This window comes from Lissotriton vulgaris, chromosome 6, assembly GCF_964263255.1.
Source record: "Lissotriton vulgaris chromosome 6, aLisVul1.2, whole genome shotgun sequence".
NCBI lineage: Eukaryota > Metazoa > Chordata > Amphibia > Caudata > Salamandridae > Lissotriton > Lissotriton vulgaris.
The window spans coordinates 769251792-769272848 of NC_141694.1; the positions used below are offsets into that span (position 1 = coordinate 769251792).

A 21057-nucleotide genomic window follows, 5' to 3' on the forward strand; every position below is an offset into this window, starting at 1 on the left:
CTAAACCTGTCAACCTTTAGAGAAAATTCAGTTGGCCAAATGTCTACTCAGCATATCAAATCTGCAAGTCGGAGAAGAAATACATTTTTGAGACTGTCATTGTCTTCAATTGGTAGTCTACTTAGAGGTGCCTGAAAACATACATCTTGTAAGGAAGAAACTGCGCTGTTCAACAGTGGCTCTGGGTGTCAGCCAAATGTGTTAATCTTCATGCTTCTTTGGGGAGATGTGTGCTCTCACCTGTGTTCACCAAGGCCTTGGAACCTAGAGAGTCATTTTTTCAGATACCTAATGCTGAGTTTATCCATATTCAGCCTAAGCCTCAGCGTATTTTAAACCATCAATCCCCTGCCATGGTGCTTTGAGAACCAACTCTGCCTTTATGATTACTGGACACTTCCTAGCCTGTGCAGAAACCCATATCTATGAGTCGCCAAGTGAGGCCAAATCGTAGATCAAAGGTTTCCAAGAAGGTATGAGTATGTTTTTGGTACCGTGAGGGCATGTTTCACAGATCTCTCATGCTATCATTTTAAGCTATATCCCACACCAATTACAAATCATGGAGCTGCTGGCATGATGAGCATCACCGTTGTGCTGTCGTTCTGTGCATGTTCATTAGATGCGCTCCAACTTTGACTGAATTTTAGTGATCTACTGAGCCAATAGGTGATTTACCAATAATAGCTGTGCATAAGCTTGGTGAATGGAAACATCTATATCACTCTTTTTTATGTAGTACCCACAAGTAGTATTGATGCCTTCTTACTCCAATAGAGATAGGCTTTAAAAAGGTTGAGCTCAGAAACTTGCAAGAGTAAAAGACCAGAAGCAGCATTAAAACAAGAGTAATATAAGCATGAATGTGTTGAGTTACATGATGACTACTAAAGGTAAGGCAGTTAACTCATACCAATAAACAGATCCCTAAGTGTATAAAGAATTAGAAATCGGCAATGAATCCAGTTACTAACTGTTTGATTCTCTCATAATACTGGCCAGAAGAAGTGTAGTAAGAGACAAATTCACAAGTCTATGGTGGCTCTGCTCTGTACAGAGCAATGAAGTTACATTACCTGCTGATGCTCTAAGGCATACATAATGTGGTAGAAGTAAAGCACAAAAATGAAAATATATATTTACCAAAAGATGAAACAAAGTATTTTTTAGTCTCAGTTCCTACCCTACAGTTTACAATATCAGTGGGTTTGTGGCTGTAAGATAACTTTTGTATTCTATACAACACTGTTTGTAAGTCAGAGAGGTTGGTATGAGTGCCTTTCATGATGCAATATATCATTGCTTTGTCACTGCCGTTAGCCAGATATGCCCACCCAAGTGGGATTCATGCTATGCGGCTTCATGGGAGCAGACAGCAGACTAGGGACCACTCCATGCTACCCGGATGTCATTACAAATGGGACACTTTTTTGAGGGAGAGCCTGTCCCTTTAAGGGACACAGTCTGTTTTTTTAATTTTTAGGTCGAGCCTAGCAGCGCATTCGCTGATGCAAGACCTGCTGTAATCCATAAAACCACTATTTTCCCACCCCCTGCTTACCATTGGTTCTCTCCGGCGTCGCTCTTCATTGCAGCCTCCAGTCTCGTCCTGCAGCCGATACCTCACTTCCTTTCAAGAGTCAGGCGGACTTGTGAAGGGCAATCTACTTACGCTTAACTTTTTTATCTCCCTGTTTGTGAGAACTTCTTTTTAATGATGTTTTCATCCCGCTTGTTTTGCCATACGCTTTAATCTAGGTTCCCCTTGATGTTTTTTTTTTACCACCTCGGGTTTCTTTTTTTATTTACCGTCTTAATTATTGTTGTATCTTCTTAATGGTGGCCCCGCTTTCTTGTTTAAATGGGTGACTGGTCCCGCCACTCATTAGGAGTGCTATTTTTTTTTATATAAATCCCTTTCCCATGCTGCTGCTGCCTGCCTCTTGTTGCCCCATGGCAGCGCTCGTCTTTTCATAATTTCCTATCTGCAGGCACACGAATGCACTCAGGCAGGCTAACTCTTAACACGTACCACACCTGCTTCACACAGTCCCACCTCTCCCCTGCCCTGCTAAACTCATTAATTTCAAAGACTGCTTATTTTCTGCAGCTTTTGGTGCACTTCGAAATATTTTTTATTGGAAAAACATTCAAATTTCCGGCCATTTGCTTTTACCAATTCATTCGGCAGGCTTTCCTTCCAATTTACCCAACCTACAAATAGCAGCTCGTCTGGAGAGGGCCCTGTTTCCGCCTGGGAGGGGATGCATAATTAATCACATACAAGGACGATGACAGACAATGCTGCCCAAAGATGTGCTCGTGTATAGAACTGCAGCTACAACAGAAACGAAAATTAACATGCAATCACTGACTTCCTCTTAGCCGACCATTCATTAGGATAACTATGTGACATTTTTCACATCTTTCTTGGCATTGTAGCATATTTGCTAGTTTTCAACTTGTTGGATTTGGGGGTGAGCAGGGTGTGATGAGCCGATGTATCACCTCGAGCACTCTCGTCAGGTTACTGAAAATGGCCAGGCATGCTTGGTTACCAGAATATTGTCTTATGTAATGCTGTTTTTGGTATAGCACATCTTTGACCGTTGCATTGCCACTTGGTGCTGTTAAATGGCATAGTGTGTGGACTTATGAATGTTTTCTATGGTGTAGGGTCCAAAGAGGTTTTGCAAGCTCCACCCTCCCAACCAACTAGCCAAATGACATTGGTTAGGTTGGTAGTTGTTGTGTTCGAGGATGGTGTGTTCAGTCAATGAGGTTTGCAGCTTTGGTAAGCAAGCTTTTTTCTGGATTGTTTACTGCCCGATAATAGCACCTAAATGACTTCCATATAACGTCTTGTTACTGCCAGGGAGCAGGCTAGTAGGGGCACGAGGTGCCCACACTTTTTTTTAATTTAAGGACAATAGTTCCCCTACTTTCTGTAAAAAGATAACCATCCTGGGCTGGTTACGCTTACTTGCCCTACCCCCATTGTGCACAGCATCATAGTTCCATTACCTTTTTTATGTGTTGCTAGTTCCTTCTCTGGTCCCAGTGGTAGTTCCTCATTCTTAGTCCTCTAGATAGTGCTGCTAGCTGCTTCTCAGGTCTCATCAGTAATTCCTCATTCTAAGTCCTTACACAGTGCTTCTCCCTGCTTCTCTAGACTCTCCGGTAATTCCTAATTTCTAAGTCCTTTAGACAGTACTGCACCTGTGTTTCTGTTCATAAACCCACTACACTCCAAACCAAAAGACAGATTAAAAAAAATAGTCATTTACAGTGCCAATAGCTCTAACTCAGACAAATGTGATACCTCTATTGCATTGCAAATGCTTGTTTTAAAGAGGGGCTACTTCAGTGGATGGTGAGCTTTCTCTCCTCCTGCTCCCAGACTGTTAACTTAGGTCCTTTTTGGTCAAATATTATGGGGCTGACCAAGGGAGTGCCTCAGGGCTCTTGTCTGAGCCCAACCTCGTTTAATATATACGCCGCTCCCCTGGCTGATCTACTTAGGACATTAGGTTTCACTCCCATTTCATATGCTGACGATACGCAGCTTCTATTTTCATTTAATAAATCCACTCTTGCAGCCCAGTTCAGCATCTCCACAGGTATGATAGCCATTTCCGCTGGATAATGAGCAATTTCCTTCAGCTTAACGCAGGAAAGACCGGGATCATGCTCTTCGGAGATGCACCACTGCTGTGGTCACCGGACTGGTGGCCGGTGGATCTTGGTGACTCCCCTGTACCTAAGACTGTTGTCATGAACCTTGGCATATGCCTAGACCAGGCACTGACCATGAAAGAGCATGCAACCTATACTTCCCGCTCCTGTTTCCTCCCGGAGTCCATATGCAAAACTCTCATTCAGGCATTGGTACTAAGCCGCTTAGACTACTGTAACGCTCTCCTGGTCTCCTCCAATGAGTCCTCGTAGTGCAGACTGCAGGTAGGCCATAACACCACGGCGCGCCTTGTCTTGAATGCCCCATCCAGAACGGCTTCCCTTCCCCTTCTTCAACAGCTTCACTGTCTCCCGGTACGTAAGGGTATGAAGTTTAAAATCTTTTGCACCGTCCACAAGGCTGTGTATGGCAAGGGCCCCACTTACCTTGCAAGGAAACTCAATCACTATATTCCTACAAGGTCTCTTCACTCAGCAACTAAATTTCTTCTCCTTGTTCCTCGGTTTAAGAAATCAAGAATGGGTGGCAAAGCTTTCTCTCACCTTGACCCCCTCTATTGGAACCAGCTCCCCACCCTTCTGAGACAAAGCCCTGACCACCTTCAATTTAGAAGGCTCCTCAAAACTGTTTTGTTCTAATTCATTCCCTCCTTCAGCCTACTGTTGAACGGGGGTTATTCAGGCGCTCTAGAAAACATATAAATAAATACTTGTAGGTCATGCTAGAGGAGGACCAGAGCAAAATTGCAGAATAGTGACTATCTCATTGTGTGAGCCCACCTCATAGTTGAAGAACTAGGATTAAGAAACCCCAATACTGCTGAGATAATATCTAAACTCTTTTTTAGTTTTCACCTAAGGCAGTGCATTATGTATAGTTTGTGAGATATTTTGCTTTATAACATTGGTCTTAGAGGTCACCCAGTGCTTACCACTGTTTGGCTTCATTGTCGCTTTCATTTGCTTCTCATTTGCTTGTTTCTTATTAGTTAGCTGCCACAGACTCCCTTCCTCTTTTGCCCCCTCATTGATGCATTGCATGTGTCTTTCCACTGCTAATTCTTTTGAACTGTTCTCTTATGTTTAAGCATTCTACCAAAGAGCATTTTTTCCAGCTGGCTCCCTCGTGTACTCCCCCTCTGTCTTCTTCCTGCCCACCCTCTGCTGTCTGTCTCCTCATCCCAGCCCATCTATTGCTTGAACATCTGTTTGACCCCAGCCCCTACTTCCGACCCACTGTTATCTGAATGCTTGTCCCAGAACCTCCCGGCACTGTCCAGGTCCTTGCTCCCAGCTTCTCCCTACAAGCTTCTGTTGCTTGTCTGGTTGCTCCCATCCACCAAGATACACCCTACCTCACGCCGTGTTGTCAGCCACCTCTACCCTCTCTCTGTGTCGCCAACCACCCTCCCTCTCACCTGCCCGCCTTCTCTTCGTGCTGCCTCCCTTCACACCAATACAAAATATCCCCTTTGAAGCACTCAGTGCTGCACACGTCATAGCGCTATTTTTTCAAATGTTTGACAATGTTGCCTCCCCACACGCCCTCCCTTAATCTATGTTACCTCTTGCTCTGCCCTCCTTTCTTGCCAACCATGTGAGCAAGCACTATAACACGGCTGCTTCATAGCGTTTTTTTTTTATGTTGCCCGCATTCCTCCTCACACTCCCTTCATTAGTGTTGCTCATGCTCCACCCTTCTTTCCAACCAGCAATTACAAAAAAAGGATCTTAAAAGGACAGTGCTGGCTGCGTAGCTGAGATTTTTAAAAAAAGTGTCTGTGTTGCCATCACCACACGCCCCCCTCTTTTTAGGTCTTGCCTGAGCCAGCTCATGCGCTCCACTGGAGAGACTTTTAGTAAGTGGGCTTGAGAAAATGCTACCACATGCTTTTGCTCTGGCCTAGAGCTTGCGGTTATGCGCACGGACGCGTGCTTATGAGCAGAGGCACCATCTGGCTTTCCTCTCTTGTCAGCGGCGCATGTTTTGGCCCCCACTCCCTTTGTCCGCGGGGCTTGTATTTCAGTGCTTTGTCGATCACTTTGACTTTCGTGGCTGAGCGGGCGCGTCACTTTCACGGCCGGGCAGCCAATGCTCCTTCAAACTGTTTCGCTCTCTCCCTTACTCTGTCCATATCCGTGTAGCTTGCATTGCTTGCTCATAATGTTTGAAGCAATGTGGTAGTTGTGTTCTAGCTCATTTTCCCTGCGCCCAATATTTCTGTGATAAGCTTGTACATGTGGGCCACCCTAGGGCACTCTTCCTCGTCTCCAATAGGCGTGCTTCGTTCACAACTAATCTATTTTATCATTGCATTATCATAACGTGCTCTCTCTTTATAAAGCTAGCCTTGTCTCCGATTTGTGTGCCTTATTGCAGTTCCATGACGATTTTTCTTTTTAAAGTCCGCCTTGTCTCTAAATGATACATGTTTTTGTGTTTAGCACTACTTTTGCATTTCGAAATATTTCTTGCGTGCACCTTTGTTATTGCAGTACCATGACGTGTTCTTTGTTTAATGCCTGTCTCGTTTCCAGTTAGCGTGCCTCATCCAAAACGAATACACTTTATCTAATTTGAGGTTTGTGTCACCAACTTATATACGCTTTTATGGTTAAACAAACATTTACCGCTTATTATTAAGAAATAAATAGAGCGCGTCCCTTTTGCAGTTTGACATTATCCCCAAAGCAAAACTCGTCCATAATTAAAACATTTTATCTAATTGCAAGTCCTTCTTGCGTTCCCCTCTGTCCCTGTTTACATTAAGCATTTACTCATTCTACAGACAACTATGCTTCTGTTTTTTGGGTTTTAACAAATTAGTGACTCCTGTTATTATACCCCCCAATACCAAAACAAGCATTGCCATAAGCAATAGGTCTCGCCTTTGGGACCTTAAAAATATTTAGCCATACACCAGTTCATGCTTTTGTCCCAATGATATTATGCTGCATAACAAAATACTTAAAAAGTCCCAAAAGTGAGACCTATTGGCTATGCCAATACTTGTTTGCTTCTTGTTTTGTGCTTTGCCCCACGCCACCAGTCATCAACTTGGATGCCAGTTCTCTGGGTAGATTCAAATATTTTTGTATTTCTAAAATTGTTCTTGAATTCTGTGTTATTTATTATCTGTACATCATGTGAAAGTGAAAGGCCTGCGCTGGTAAATTCGACATGAGTTACTAATTTCAAACATGAGCATGAGTTTCCTGGTCTTTGCATTCTTCCTGCAAGATGCCATTCTAAGCCGTGAGTTTGAAGAAGTGGTTTATTTTGTGATTAACCCAGAACCAAAACCCTTCTCTACGAATTGTTTGGCATCTGATACTCACTTCTTCCAGCAGTAGGTGCTGCGAACCATCTACAGCAGAATAACAGGCTACCTGTGAGCAGCCAGCTGATCTTCATAATCCTGATCTCAAATGGAGATCCTTTGTCCACAGTAGGAGTTCTACAGGAGATGGTGGGAAAGGGATGTTCTCTTATGCATTTGTTTGTGTTCTGTCTGCAGTTCAGTCGCAGCCATCGCTCCCAAAAAACATGAGCTGCTGTACAACATAGCTAAAAAAACAAGAACTGCCATAGCTAATAGCTCTCGTAGACAGGACCAATTGACTTTGCCAATGCTTGTTTAACAAGGTGGTACTGGCATGCGGCATAGACTCGCTTCCTTTTAGGCCACACCGGTGGGTAATACTTTACATTAAGGATATTTCTGTAGCTTTTGCACGAAAACCTTCCTTCGAGTCATATTACTATAAAAGTACTCGAAATATTGGATAATGTGCACTTACTAACCTGTGGTATTAAGGAAAGACTTAAAACTCTAGAAACAGCAATTGAAGTTTCTGAATATGTGTCTCCAACAACAGCTCTCAGCACAGGTTTGTTGCTGGAGTTTCTGCACTCAGCAGTCATTTGATCAAAAGAACTGTTTTCCGCCATGTATCTCACAGCTCCCACAATGGCCTTGGAGACATCCGCACATGTGTCATAAATTTCGTACCCCAACTTGATTCCTGGTAGCAGGGTGGAGTTGTTGATTTTTTCAATTGTGTACATCATGGCAAGAGCTTCTGTGAAGCCTCTAAGTTCCAGTCTGCAAAAAGTTTGGGGAAAAAGCAAAGTGTCAATTGTTTGAGATAGAAAGCAGAAGAACATTATCGTAAGCAGCCTTTGATGAAGAGTAGTATTGCGGTACCATTTTAAACAAGATCTAGTATAACCAGTAGGGCTTGCTTTTGTGTATGGCTGTGCTTGCAGGCTTTAGCGCATTAAAATCAAACATCTGGCCTTGCCAATGCTTGTCTCCTTGATCATCTATTGTTGTCCCTATATTTGTTGCATATTGCTTTCTTTTTGTAAACAATTATTTAATTTGTTTATTCATTGTTACAAAAGAGGATAATTATACAGACATAATACATATCAATAATATATCTCAAGTTCACAATTAGCAGAATATCTTCATTCTATGCCAAGATAAACCCAGATAGCATAGGGTCATACATCTCAACTTGACTGACTGGTTGTGCTGGTAGAAAATAGGAAGCCGGTTCATTCTCTGTAAACATGAAGATGTGTATTCAGAATTGGGTTAAGGTACCATGTGTGGTTGTTCCAGAACGTTTGTGTCTCTTGATTGTGTTGTCTGATCTTCAACTCTCTGTTAATCGGTATTTGAGGTGTTTGATATTTCTGTTCCCCTAGACACTTTGGTGTACTTGGGTGAAGAACGAAACACTGCACAGTGAGCATATTCATCTTGGGTAATTCAGGGATGAAATTAAGGAAAGTTTAGTTGTTAGATTTGGGGGTCTCTAGTTGGCAGAGGTAGGTACCTTTGACAAATAGGGACCCGTGCGTCTAGTCAGGGTAAGGATGTACACTCCTAAAATAACCCCTGCTCACTCCCTTGGTAGCTTGTCACGAGCAGACAAGCTTAGCTAAGAGACAATGTGTAAAGCATTTGTGAACACATACAGTAACCCAGTGACAACACTACAGATGGACACCACACAAGTTGTAGTATAGAAATAAGTATTTTATATAGACTTCACACAAGACCACAACCAACAAAAATCCACAATACTGTACTTAAAAAAATGGTAGAAATAGCTTAGTTCTCTTAAGATGTAAAAGGCGACACTTTGAGTTCAATGTACCTTAGGATGTGTAACGATATACAACGAAAGTGATGCAGGGAAGGTGAGGCATCTGTTCCTTACACGCAAGAATGGTGATGCATCAGGTCCCAACTGATGCGTAGGGGATGCGTCAGGTCTTCTCTGCGAGGGGAGGTGATGCATCGGTTTCTTACTGCACTTCCGTGGCAATGCAGCCCACAACACCGTGATGCGATGAAGATCTGGTGCAATGAAACAAAGATGGCGTCTTCTCGGAAGCAACACGATGCGTGCAGCGACTCGCGATTCTTCTGAGCCACGACAGGCCCTGCAACACTCTCCCCAGTGATGCGGAGCCATCTGTTGCGACGTCGATCCTCCTCTCAGGGATGTGAGGCGCTTCGGCAACGATGCAACAGCTTGCAGCGGCGACACGCTTTCCCAGCGATGCAAGGACACCGGCTGCGTCTGCGACCCGCTTCTCAGATGATGCGGCGGCGGCTGCTGCAACGTTGATCCTCTTCTCTGGCCATGTGAGGCGCTTTCGTGTTGTGAAGCGATTGCGGCAGTTCGGCGTCACGCTTCTCCTTCGTGAGTCACGTTTCTAGCTCTTTGCAACACGCAGTCCCTCAGAAAGCCCAAAACAACTGCAGGCACTTCCAAAGAACTCTTGGGGAGCTGGTGGGTGAAGTCTGTTTTCCCTGTGATTTCAGCAGGAGTCAACCTCTTTCTCAAGCCCTTGGAGATCCTTCACAAGTTGATGAAACTACACACAAAGTTCCTCTCTCCTTTCTTTGGCAGTTAGGCAACCACTGCAGGCCAATCCCCCAAGAAGCACTTCAGCTTAGTGATAGTCTCTCCTCAGTCTCTCTGGTTCCTCTCCTCAGCAAAGGTTTCTTTTTGTTTCCCAAAAGTGATCTAAAGTTCTGGGGTCTGGGTCCCCTCTTTTATACTTATGTTCCCTTTGTTTTCTGAAGGCAAGAGGCCTTTGCCTAGTCCAAACCAGTTCTGGTCAGTCCTGGAGCACTCTGTTTACATGACTCCTTCTTATCTTTCGCAGGGCAGGGATATCAGATGTACCACTGGAGGTGGAGCCAGCATTGTGAAGGGAAGGCACAGCCCTTTTCAGGTCCCAGGTCCAACTACTCGCTCCCATCTGCATACAGGTCTCTCTATCCCCCAGCCCCTGCATTCAAACTCCAGACAAGGAATACACAACCTAGCAGAGGCAGGCTTGGATGTTTAGACAAGAAAATACCTACTTTCTAAAAATGGTATTTTTAAACACAGAATGTTAAAACCAACTTCACTAAAAGATGTATTTTATCATTCTGAGCTCAGGCATACTAAACTCGAATTTTTACCTAGTTCCCTGAGTCAGTTAGGATTATAAGATGTCATAATCAAACTTCCCATTCTGGCCAATGAGGAACAGGTAGCCTTGCAATAGTGAAAAACGAAAATGGCTGTAATTCACTATTATGACATGCCAAACACACCAGGGCATGTCCTTCCTTTTACCTACAATGCACCCTGCCCTTGGGCCTACCATAGGGGTGACAACTATGCAGAAAAGGTACGTTTTAGGTACTGGCAAGTGTGTGCACTTGCCCAGTCAACATGGCAGTACCAGACTGCACACATGCTCTGCAATGGCAGACCTGAGACACACTTTTACAGGCTGCTTGTTTGGGTGGCACAGCCAGTGCTGCAAGCCCACCAGCAGCATTTGATTTACAAGCCCTACACACACTCAGTGCACTGTACTAAGGTCTGACAAGTAAACCAAACCAACCAATCATGGAATCACTAATCCATACCTCAATTTACAATAGGGAGAGCATATGCACTTTAGCACTGATCAGCAGTGGTAAAGTGCCCAGAGTCATAAAACAAAACAAAAACAGGTCGGACAAAATCCAGGAGGAGGGCAAAACGTTCAGAGACGATCCTGCAAAAAGAGCCAAGTCCTACAGTAGTGAGTTGAATTATTTAGAGATTTGGCCTTCTTCTTTTAATTATTAAACAACAGGGGGTGGTGATGGACAGAGTTTCTGAATTAAGCAGAATATTCTCGCCCAGTCAAGAGATCAGGGCTTAATCCAACACTGTTTTTTAGCTCACTGCACCATCCCAGCTCAGAACCTGGCTATATGCAAATTAGTCTGTCACTGGCCCAGTGCATCATGGGCACGGGGCAAACTAAACTACCAAGCCAATTCTTTCACTGGGAAGGAAACAAGCTACCGGGGACCGGTTTCTGGCATTTCAGCCGTCTTCGGCCCGGCTTGCTTGAATCCTGATGGTGCAATGAGCAAGGGACTCACGTCTGAGTATACCCTTCCACGCTTATGGTGGAACAAATTATTAAACAACAGGGGGTGGTGATGGACAGAGTTTCTGAATTAAGCAGAATACTCTCACCCAGTCAAGAGATCAGAGCTTAATCCAACACGTTTTTTAGCTCACTGCACCATCCCAGCTCAGAACCTGGCTATATGCAAATTAGTCTGTCACTGGCCCAGTGCATCATGAGAACAGGGCAAACCAAACTACCAAGCCAATTCTTTTACTGGGAAGGAAACAAGCTACCGGGGACCGGTTTCTGGCATTTCAGCCGTCTTCGGCCCGGCTTGCTTGAATCCTGATGGTGCAATGAGCAAGGGACTCACGTCTGAGTATACCCTTCCACGCTTATGGTGGAACAAATTATTAAACAACAGGGGGTGGTGATGGACAGAGTTTCTGAATAAGCAGAATACTCTCACCCAGTCAAGAGATCAGGGCTTAATCCAACACGTTTTTTAGCTCACTGCACCATCCCAGCTCAGAACCTGGCTATATGCAAATTAGTCTGTCACTGGCCCAGTGCATCATGAGAACAGGGCAAACCAAACTACCAAGCCAATTCTTTTACTGGGAAGGAAACAAGCTACCGGGGACCGGTTTCTGGCATTTCAGCCGTCTTCGGCCTGGCTTGCTTGAATCCTGATGGTGCAATGAGCAAGGGACTCACGTCTGAGTATACCCTTCCACGCTTATGGTGGAAAAAATTAATAAACAACAGGGGGTGGTGATGGACAGAGTTTCTGAATTAAGCAGAATACTCTCACCCAGTCAAGAGATCAGGGCTTAATCCAACACCGTTTTTAGCTCACTGCACCATCCCAGCTCAGAACCTGGCTATATGCAAATTAGTCGGTCACTGGCCCAGTGCATCATGGGAACAGGGCAAACCAAACTACCAAGCCAATTCTTTCACTGGGAAGGAAACAAGCTACCGGGGACCGGTTTCTGGCATTTCAGCCATCTTCGGCCCGGCTTGCTTGAATCCTGATGGTGCAATGAGCAAGGGACTCACGTCTGAGTATACCCTTCCACGCTTATGGTGGACAAAATTATTAAACAGGGGGTGGTGATGGACAGAGTTTCTGAATTAAGCAGAATACTCTCACCCAGTCAAGAGATCAGGGCTTAATCCAACACCGTTTTTTAGCTCACTGCACCATCCCAGCTCAGAACCTGGCTATATGCAAATTAGTCCGTCACTGGCCCAGTGCATCATAGGAACAGGGCAATCCAAACTACCAAGCCAATTCTTTCACTGGGAAGGAAACAAGCTACCGGGGATCGGTTTCTGGCATTTCAGCCGTCTTCGGCCCGGCTTGCTTGAATCCTGATGGTGCAATGAGCAAGGGACTCACGTCTGAGTATACCCTTCCACGCTTATGGTGGACATAATTATTAAACAACAGGGGGTGGTGATGGACAGAGTTTCTGAATTAAGCAGAATACTCTCACCCAGTCAAGAGATCAGGGCTTAATCCAATACCGTTTTTTAGCTCACTGCACCATCCCAGCTCAGAACCTGGCTATATGCAAATTAGTCCGTCACTGGCCCAGTGCATCATGGGAACAGGGCAAACCAAACTACCAAGCCACTGGGCCAGGGACAGACTAATTTGCATATAGCCAGGTTCTGAGCTAGGATGGTGCAGTGAGCTAAAAAATGGTGTTGGATTAAGCCCTGATCTCTTGACTGGGTGGGAGTATTCTGCTTAATTCAGAAACTCTGTCCATCACCACCCCCTGTTGTTTAATTATTTTGTCCACCATAAGCGTGGAAGGGTATACTCAGACGTGAGTCCCTTGCTCATTGCACCATCAGGATTCAAGGAAGCCGGGCCGAAGACGGCTGAAATGCCAGAAACCGGTCCCCGGAAGCTTGTTTCCTTCCCAGTGAAAGAATTGGCTTGGTAGTTTGGTTTGCCCTGTTCCCATGATGCACTGGGCCAGGGACAGACTAATTTGCATATAGCCAGGTTCTGAGCTGGGATGGTGCAGTGAGCTAAAAAACGGTGTTGGATTAAGCCCTGATCTCTTGACTGGGTGAGAGTATTCTGCTTAATTCAGAAACTCTGTCCATCACCACCACCTGTTGTTTAATTACTTCTTCTTTTAATGGCAGGTGTATTCCCTGCCATAGTGTAATTGTGGTGTTGTTGTCTTTTATTTAAGCTGGAATGATAATTATGTGTCTTTGTGTTTGGTTCAGTTAGACATACTCATTGAGAATCTGGCTGAATGCGACTATTCCCAATGTGCTTTGATGTATTGTATATCTGCGCTGGGTGTTACCATGTAGATGTTGTTCATAGTAGGAGGTGGTGACATAATTATATTACTGTGGGTGTAATGAATTGACACCATCTGACTTCAAAGACTTCTAATTGGTTATTCACTCTATATATTATTATTTCTTGTCCCACCATTGTTGTCATTTCCATTTGCCAGTTTGTGATGTTGATAATACAGTGGTCTCCCTGAGTCTAAAGATGCATAATATGACTATTGAAGTGCTGTGTCAAATCAATGTCTCCAGTGCGTTGTCATGCTCTCAATGCCTGATATGTCATCTAAAATGGGAAGTGATGCTGTAGTCTGGAATTGGAGCCCACAATGAGTTGTCAGATTGTGCCAAATTTGTGACCAGTATAGAAAAACGTAACTCTAGAACCATAGAATGAGTGTTATGTCACAATTTACTAATTGTTAACATTGGGAGGACAGGCTTATATGTGCGGCATGTAACTTGTATGGTGATCAATGCCATTCAGGTAGGATTTTAAAGTAACTAAATATGAGTCTCGCTTCTCTAAGCCCTCTGCAATGAAAAAGTCAAATATCATCCCATTCCTCTTCCATGCATTATTGCAAATGGGTTCCACCCATTTAGTCACTCAAGATTTTTTTGCTTTTGATCATCTGGGGCCATAATATTCACGGGTGGCATTTTACTTACATGTAAGCCATTACATGAAACCTAAGCCATAATATTTGTGCAGAGCTAGCACATTTTTATAAAGCTCTTTTCCATTCCTGGCCTTTCAAGTGGGTAGAAAAGGTAGTTACATTCTACCATATCTAACACCTTCTCAGCACTGAGTGAGAGGGCTACATTTTCATCATGATACTCATGGACTTGCCAAAGCAGATTTTGTTGAGCCTTTATATTAACTGTCAAATTCCTGCCAGTCATGATGTGTGCCTGAGAATGCATGAATGAGTGCAGGTATGAGGGGCCTAGATCATTTGCTAGCTCATTGGCCAGAATTTTCATGTGGATAACTAATAAGGAGATTGGTCTACTGATATTGTTGTAAAGTTAAACTCTGATCTTAGCTGTCTGGTATGTTCAGCCTTTTTAAATGATTCCACTAATAACTGTGAGATCTTAGTCTAACTAACATTGTTAAAATTCTATTGGGATTCTGTCATCCTAGGGGACTTGTTGGTTTTAATGTTTTCAATAGCTTTCATTATTTCTTCTGTCAGGATTCTCCCTTGTGTGGATTCTCTATCTTCTGCATTCAGTTTGGGGAGTGCAATATTTCTCAATAATTGTTCCTCAAATCGTGTGGTCTCATTCTTAGAGTGTTGTGAAAAATGAAGCAATTTCTTTTATTATATTTCTTGGGTGGGAGATGAAATTTCTACCTTTAGTATGGATTGCTGGAATGGCCTTTTGTAGGTCTAAATGTCTCATTGAAATGCCAAATGTTTGCCCTCTTTCTCACTTTGTTGATAGTGATTCCTCATTAAGCAGATCAGCAAGTGTTCCACTTGTGAGACATAGTGGAAGTTGAGCTAGTCCTTTGCTCTAGTTAGTTGGTGAGTTTCTGGGTTTGTGGTTCTGTTGAATTTATCTGTGATATCTTTCATTTTAGTTTCTAGTGTAATTTAGAAACATGTGTTTCATGTCTGGTTTTTTAAAGGATGGTGGAATCCCTTACTATACTGCCTCTTACACTTTCTTTGGTTATCACCTATTGAGTTTACGTTAATGGTACTGGTTCCTCATTGTCAAATAGGAAGTTGTGAATGTAAGACTACAATTTCCTTTTGTCTTCTAGTGCTCTATGCCAATAGGTATTTATTTACCATCTTCTCAGTGGTGGCATGACATCTCCCAGCTCCAATTGAAGTAGGATCGTGGCATGGTCTGAACTGCTACCTCTGCCTTCAAAATAAATTTTGAAGGAGGTGATCCAAAGTAACATTGAGGCTGTCTTGAGGATCTCAAGATGGCGGAGTGAGGTCGCCGTAGAGCAGCAGCCTACCCAGGAGCTCCTACCGCCTTACCTTACTCAATGATTCAAAGAAGAAGGGGGGAAAATAAACGGCGGATCGATCATGTTTTCTATCCCGCACAATACTGTTGATCTTCTAAGGGAAAAAAATGAAAAGGAACCCATAGCAGGGTAGACTTGCCTGGATCAAGGCTGGTGACTTTGTATTGCCTATGCTGCTGGAGTGTGGCGGTTCACCGCGGCGCTTGAGGTGCTGCTGACCACTGGCATTGCCGGAGCTATCGCGTGTCAGACGGGGCTGGATGTTGCGGCTCTGTTTGGCGTATACCTCCTCACAGCTCGTGAGGTACACGATCCCGCTGCTAGTCCGCGGATCGACACTCGGCTTGTCGGGGCTGTTGGTGGGACGCGGACGGGCGTCCTCGGTGTCTGCCGCCATCGGTGGTTTGTTTGTGCCTACAGCTGCGGATCGGAGCTCACAGGAGAGTATGGCTCCAAAGAATGTGCCCAGAACCACTTGTGCCACTAAAGCTGTAGCTGTAACTGCAGCTGTAGCTGTGGAGCCAGCTGCAGTTTTTCTGACTTTGCCACCACCTTCTATATTGGTGGCAACACCGGCTTCCCTGGCTGGTTCAGCTGTTCTGGCGATTCCTTCATCTAACGCCGCAAAAATTACTTAGGGTTTGCCTACGACGCCACCCCGGGCAGGTAAGCCACTCTTGCGCCCCCCCTTGTTGGTTATTTCTGATGGTATTTCATTGACTGGGGGAAGCAAGAAAGGAGTTTCTGGGGCTTATATGGGCAGTTCAGGAAGTACCCCAGCTCCGGTGGACAATGTGGGCAACAAAGTATCTTCTACAGGCACTGACACTGGTGCTAACAATGTTATTGCAGCAGTTGCTCCATCAGATCTGACACTTCTTTCTACTATAACTACTGTAACTGCTGGGTCTTCAATCTTGATACCTGAGGAAGCTGAGATTACTGAGTCAGGGGGGACACGAGATATAACATCAGTTGGGGGTGAGCTGGAGAGGGATATTGATACTGTACCCGAGAGGACTCTGGAAGTGAAAGCAAGATGGGGGTCAGCAGCAAAGGGAGATACGCTGATGGATAATGAAACATCTGTTTCCTTCCCCAAGGGGGTTGAGGATGGGGGTGAAGAGGTCTCTGATGAGGACTATGAGGAGGCGGAAGATGATGAGGGAGCTGTCAATACTACCACTGGTCCATCCTCAGGTACTGCCATGTTTCTGGCTGCCTGAAGGGAAAAAGCAAAATCTAAAGCTAAGCTGAAGGGCAAGAAAGGGAGAGTTGGCACTACTGAGGGATTACCAACTATAATTTCAACTTCTACCCCGAAGAAGGCTCTTCTCACATAAAAAATCCCCCTCAGGAAGTGGATACAGGCCAAAGGGCTAGTAAAAAATATGACTCTCCGGCTGTCAGGTACAAGTCACCTGTATCCAATCCTTCGAAAAATCACTCCCCGGCTCCTATGGATCCTCCCCCCAGGGATAATGGGAATGACAGATTCAACTTCCAGCACCCCACAAATATTACTTCTTTCTCTCCGATGGTTAAGCCGCCTCTTCTTTCAGTCGATCTCGAGCTTGACCCCAGCCACTCATCATCAGAAGGTGTAGAGCCTACCTCAGCATTCAACATTTCCAAAGCTAGTACAATCCCCTCGGGCTTACCCCCTTTACATTCTCCAACATCAAGTGGGTCTCCTGATACAGCTACTATAACATCAGCAGGCTATCTCTGGAGAATAGGAAGCTGTTCCTCTTTCCTCTCCTCTCGGTATTATCCTGCAAACCTTAACTAATCAGCGTCTGGAAGCCCAGGAACACTTTTTGCAGTTGCGGGAGAACAACAGCAAATTGCAGAACTCTCTATCAGAGATGACTTCCAGATTAGGGGGGATAACGCAGGACATCGACGAGCTCCAACAGAGGGTGGTACATATAGAAGAGGACTCTGCCCGTACGGAATCCACTTTGGGCCAACATGATGCCCAGATTATCGCCTTACAGCTGAAGGTGGAAGACTTAGAAAACTGCCAACGGCGCTCGAATTTAAGACTCTTCGGTATTCCTGAAGGTGCTGAAGGGGCAGACCCACGGGCTTATGTTGTCAACTTATTGCCCAAGGCCTTTCCGTACATAGCGGACTGGGATTGGGACTCTCAGGTTCAGAGGGCCCATTGCCTTCCCCTAGTATTAAGGAACAGGGAAAGAAAATTCCCCAGGCCTATTCTTATTCATTTTGGCAATTTTCTTTTGAGGCAAGCAGTTTCCTTGAAGGCACGCCCCAATTCTCCAGTGATTATTGATAATTTGTCCCTCTTTGTTCGATCGGATCTGAGTAAGGCTACCATGAATAGGAGGTGGAAGCTAAAGAAACTCATCGACCCTTTTAAATCCATTGGGGGGCAAGTGTTTTTACAGGTCATTAAGGGGAATCATACTTATTTTTTAACAGATGAGAAGGAGGCTGAGACTGTGTTATCTAAATTTGGTTAAGGGTTAAGGGCCTATGTCAATCCTTTTCTTTTTCTTGCTCCCTTTACGATTGAAGGTCATGCACAGATTAGGATATTGGGTTTCAGGGAGGCAGGGAGCTGGGCTGAATCTTCCCTAATTTTTCTTTTATCTTTACCTGCTTCTCTTCTTTCTTCTCTCTCTTCTTATTTATCTTAGGGAAAATTGGGGGGTGGTGGGTGGCTCTAGGCTGCTTCCCTCTGTAGCTGCCTGTCCAGCGGCAGCAGATGTTAGGGGGGATTCCTTCTCCTTGTGGGGAGAGGGACTAGGGGGTAGGGTGGATTCTCTCCGCCGGGTGGCGGGGTTGGTTCTAGGGGGAATACTTTAAAGATAACGACACAACAAGGTATATTTCGGAATAAGACGGGAAGAGGCTATTCTTGTTTTTGGCTTGTGCAGAATGATAGAATCGGGATACCTTATGTTTTGAAATGTATAAGATAAAATGTTTGGCCTGGAACGTCGCAGGTCTGAACAATAAGAATAAAAGACGACTTGTCTCTGAAGGGCTTAGACTGTATGATCCACATTTTATTTTTCTTTCAGAGACACATATTGCTTTTAAGGATAGGAAGTTATTTAACCAATTAGGCTACGATGTAATAATTAGTTATACGCTACAGGCATCAATCAGAGGAGTGGCCATTCTCAAAGATAAAGGATTCAGAGCAGAAATACTTAAAACGACTTCGGACAAAAATGGCCGATGGGCCATCGCACAAGTGTCTACTGGACATCACAAATATATATTATGTGCGATTTTATGGGCCTAACACGAACGAAGACCTGGTATTTGACCAAGTAAATACAAAACTGTTGGGATGGGAGGGGGAACTAATCTTTATGGGGGATTTTATTTGTATCATGGACTATCTGCTAGATACCACTAGACAGGGCGCCTTCCAATGTATGCACAAAGTCCGGGCTGCTATTTTGGAAATGGGTAGGTTACACAACATCAGGGATATTTGGCGTACTATCTACCCGAAAGTGTCTGGATATACTTATTACTCAGCGCCACATAAATCATGCTCCCGTATCGATATGGCTTGGGCCTCTGATAATATACTATCGACTACCTCTATGGAGATCTGCCCCCCGGGTTACCTCGGATCACAATCCAATTGTACTAACATTCAATAATTTTCAAGCTCCATCTACACCTAGAATGTTTTCCTTGCCACGTTACTTATTATTGAATGAAGAATACATAATACAGCTTAAATCACATCTTTGTGAATTTATTAATTTTAATCTTAATTCGTCTTCTTGTATAATTATATGGGATGCGTGTAAGGCCAGCATCAGAGGTTTCACCCAACAATATGTTTTTAGTCAATATTCTGAACAGCGGAATTCTAACATAAAATTGGTCTCTAACATCTCGGCACAAGAACTGCTCCTGGCTGATGCTTTAAGAATTAATTCTCCTAACATAGTCGAGATCGGATTAACACTTGGGCGTTTAAAATCAAATTTAAAAACAATCTTTATCGAGAAAAGTAGTGCCAAGCTACATAAACTGAAAATTTCCCATTATGAGGGCGGAGACAAAATAGGGAAATTGCTGGCTTACAAAGTAGCTGATGAGAGAGGGCACATACCCTGATTAAAAACATCAGGGGCTCCAACAATATCATGTATGATTGGCCAGCCGAGATTCTTGCTCAATTTGTGGAATTTTATAATACTCTATATACGCCGGAAAATCAACCTCGTATAGAGAAGATTCTTGACTATTTGGACAGTAACATTAAAGAGAAACACAATATACCTGGGTTAGATCAACTATCAGGAGAGATCACACCGTTAGAGGTCAGACTTGCTATTCTCTCACTACCAACGGGAAAAGCAGCCGGAGAAGATACTATCCCAGCTGAGCTTTACAAACTGTGTATAGAGGAACTAATGTCTCTGTTTTCTCAGGTCATCCTATCTATAGGAGAAACCAGCAAGGCACCCAGCTCTGGGAATATGGCAAATTTTTTATTTTTTTTAAAAAGGCAAACCGGCAGATGAGCGTGGGTCTTATAGACCTATCTCATTGATCAACACTGATGCTAACATTTTTGCAAAAATCTTGGCCAATCGCTTAGCTCCATTGATTCCTCAAATTGTCAATTCCCAGCAACACAGATTTGTAATAGGCAGGGACACTACGGCCCACATAAACACAGCTATAACGGCTTTCGATATAGCGGAGACTAGATCCACCCCACTCGGTATGATTCTATTGGATGCTGAGAAAACTTTCGACCGAGGTGGGACTATCTCTGGTCCGTCTTGTCTTTTATTGGATTTAAAGGTAATTTTTTAACCTGGCTAAGATCGCTATATGATAGGCCTTTAGCAAGTGTTAGCTATGCTGGGAAGTCTTCTTCCACTTTTGCTATCTCCCGTGGCACTCGGCAGGGGTGCCCATTGTCACCTCTGCTGTTTGCCTTATCAATGGAACCGTTTTTATCTGCTCTTCAGTTACAATCTTGAATAATATCATTTAGATCTGGTCCTCATTCTTTCAAAATTACCGCGTATGCAGACGACATCGCAATTTATTCCACGGACGTAGCTGAGGCATTAGAGGGCATTACAATAGAGGCCAGCCGATTCGGAGCAGTCTCTGGATATAAATTAAATATTAATAAAACACAAATCGTAGTGAACTATAAACCACAGGTTATTATCACCGGAGTTTGTAAGGTTGCCATTTATCTAGGTGTTGAAATCACATCCAAAACTGAGGAAGTCATTTCAATAAATTATGATGTTTTATTAAAATCTTCGTCTGTGTTACTTAAGAAATGGCATAAACTCCCTTTAAACATTATTAGTAGAATTATTCTGATCCAATTGAAAATACTTCCCAAATTCCTTTACTTATTTTGTTCTATACCTTTAGCGCTTAATAATCTTTTTTTTAAGAAACTAGATAGGCTATTCAGTAGCTTTATTTGGGGATACAGGAAAGTACGCAGATCACTGATGTTACTTAAGGGTCTACCGGATACAGGGGGACTCAATTTTCCGGATTTTAAATTATATTACTGGGCCAGCTTTATAGGTCATCTACGCTCTCTGCTGAATTCTGA

At 43.9% G+C, this 21057-nt stretch overlaps 1 protein-coding gene across 2 annotated transcripts in view; it reads right to left on the minus strand.

Moving 5' to 3' along the window:
• The window catches only part of LOC147707953 (G protein-coupled receptor family C group 6 member A-like), a 114373-nt gene that overhangs the window by 79333 nt on the left and 13983 nt on the right, over positions 1–21057 (minus strand). The window contains exon 2 of one of the 2 annotated variants that reach the window (XM_086925265.1): positions 7502–7802. In XM_086925265.1, coding sequence (XP_086781391.1) covers positions 7502–7802 — 301 coding nt within the window. The remainder of the gene's footprint in view (positions 1–7501; positions 7803–21057) is intronic. The other variant, XM_086925266.1, reaches the window with a different exon arrangement.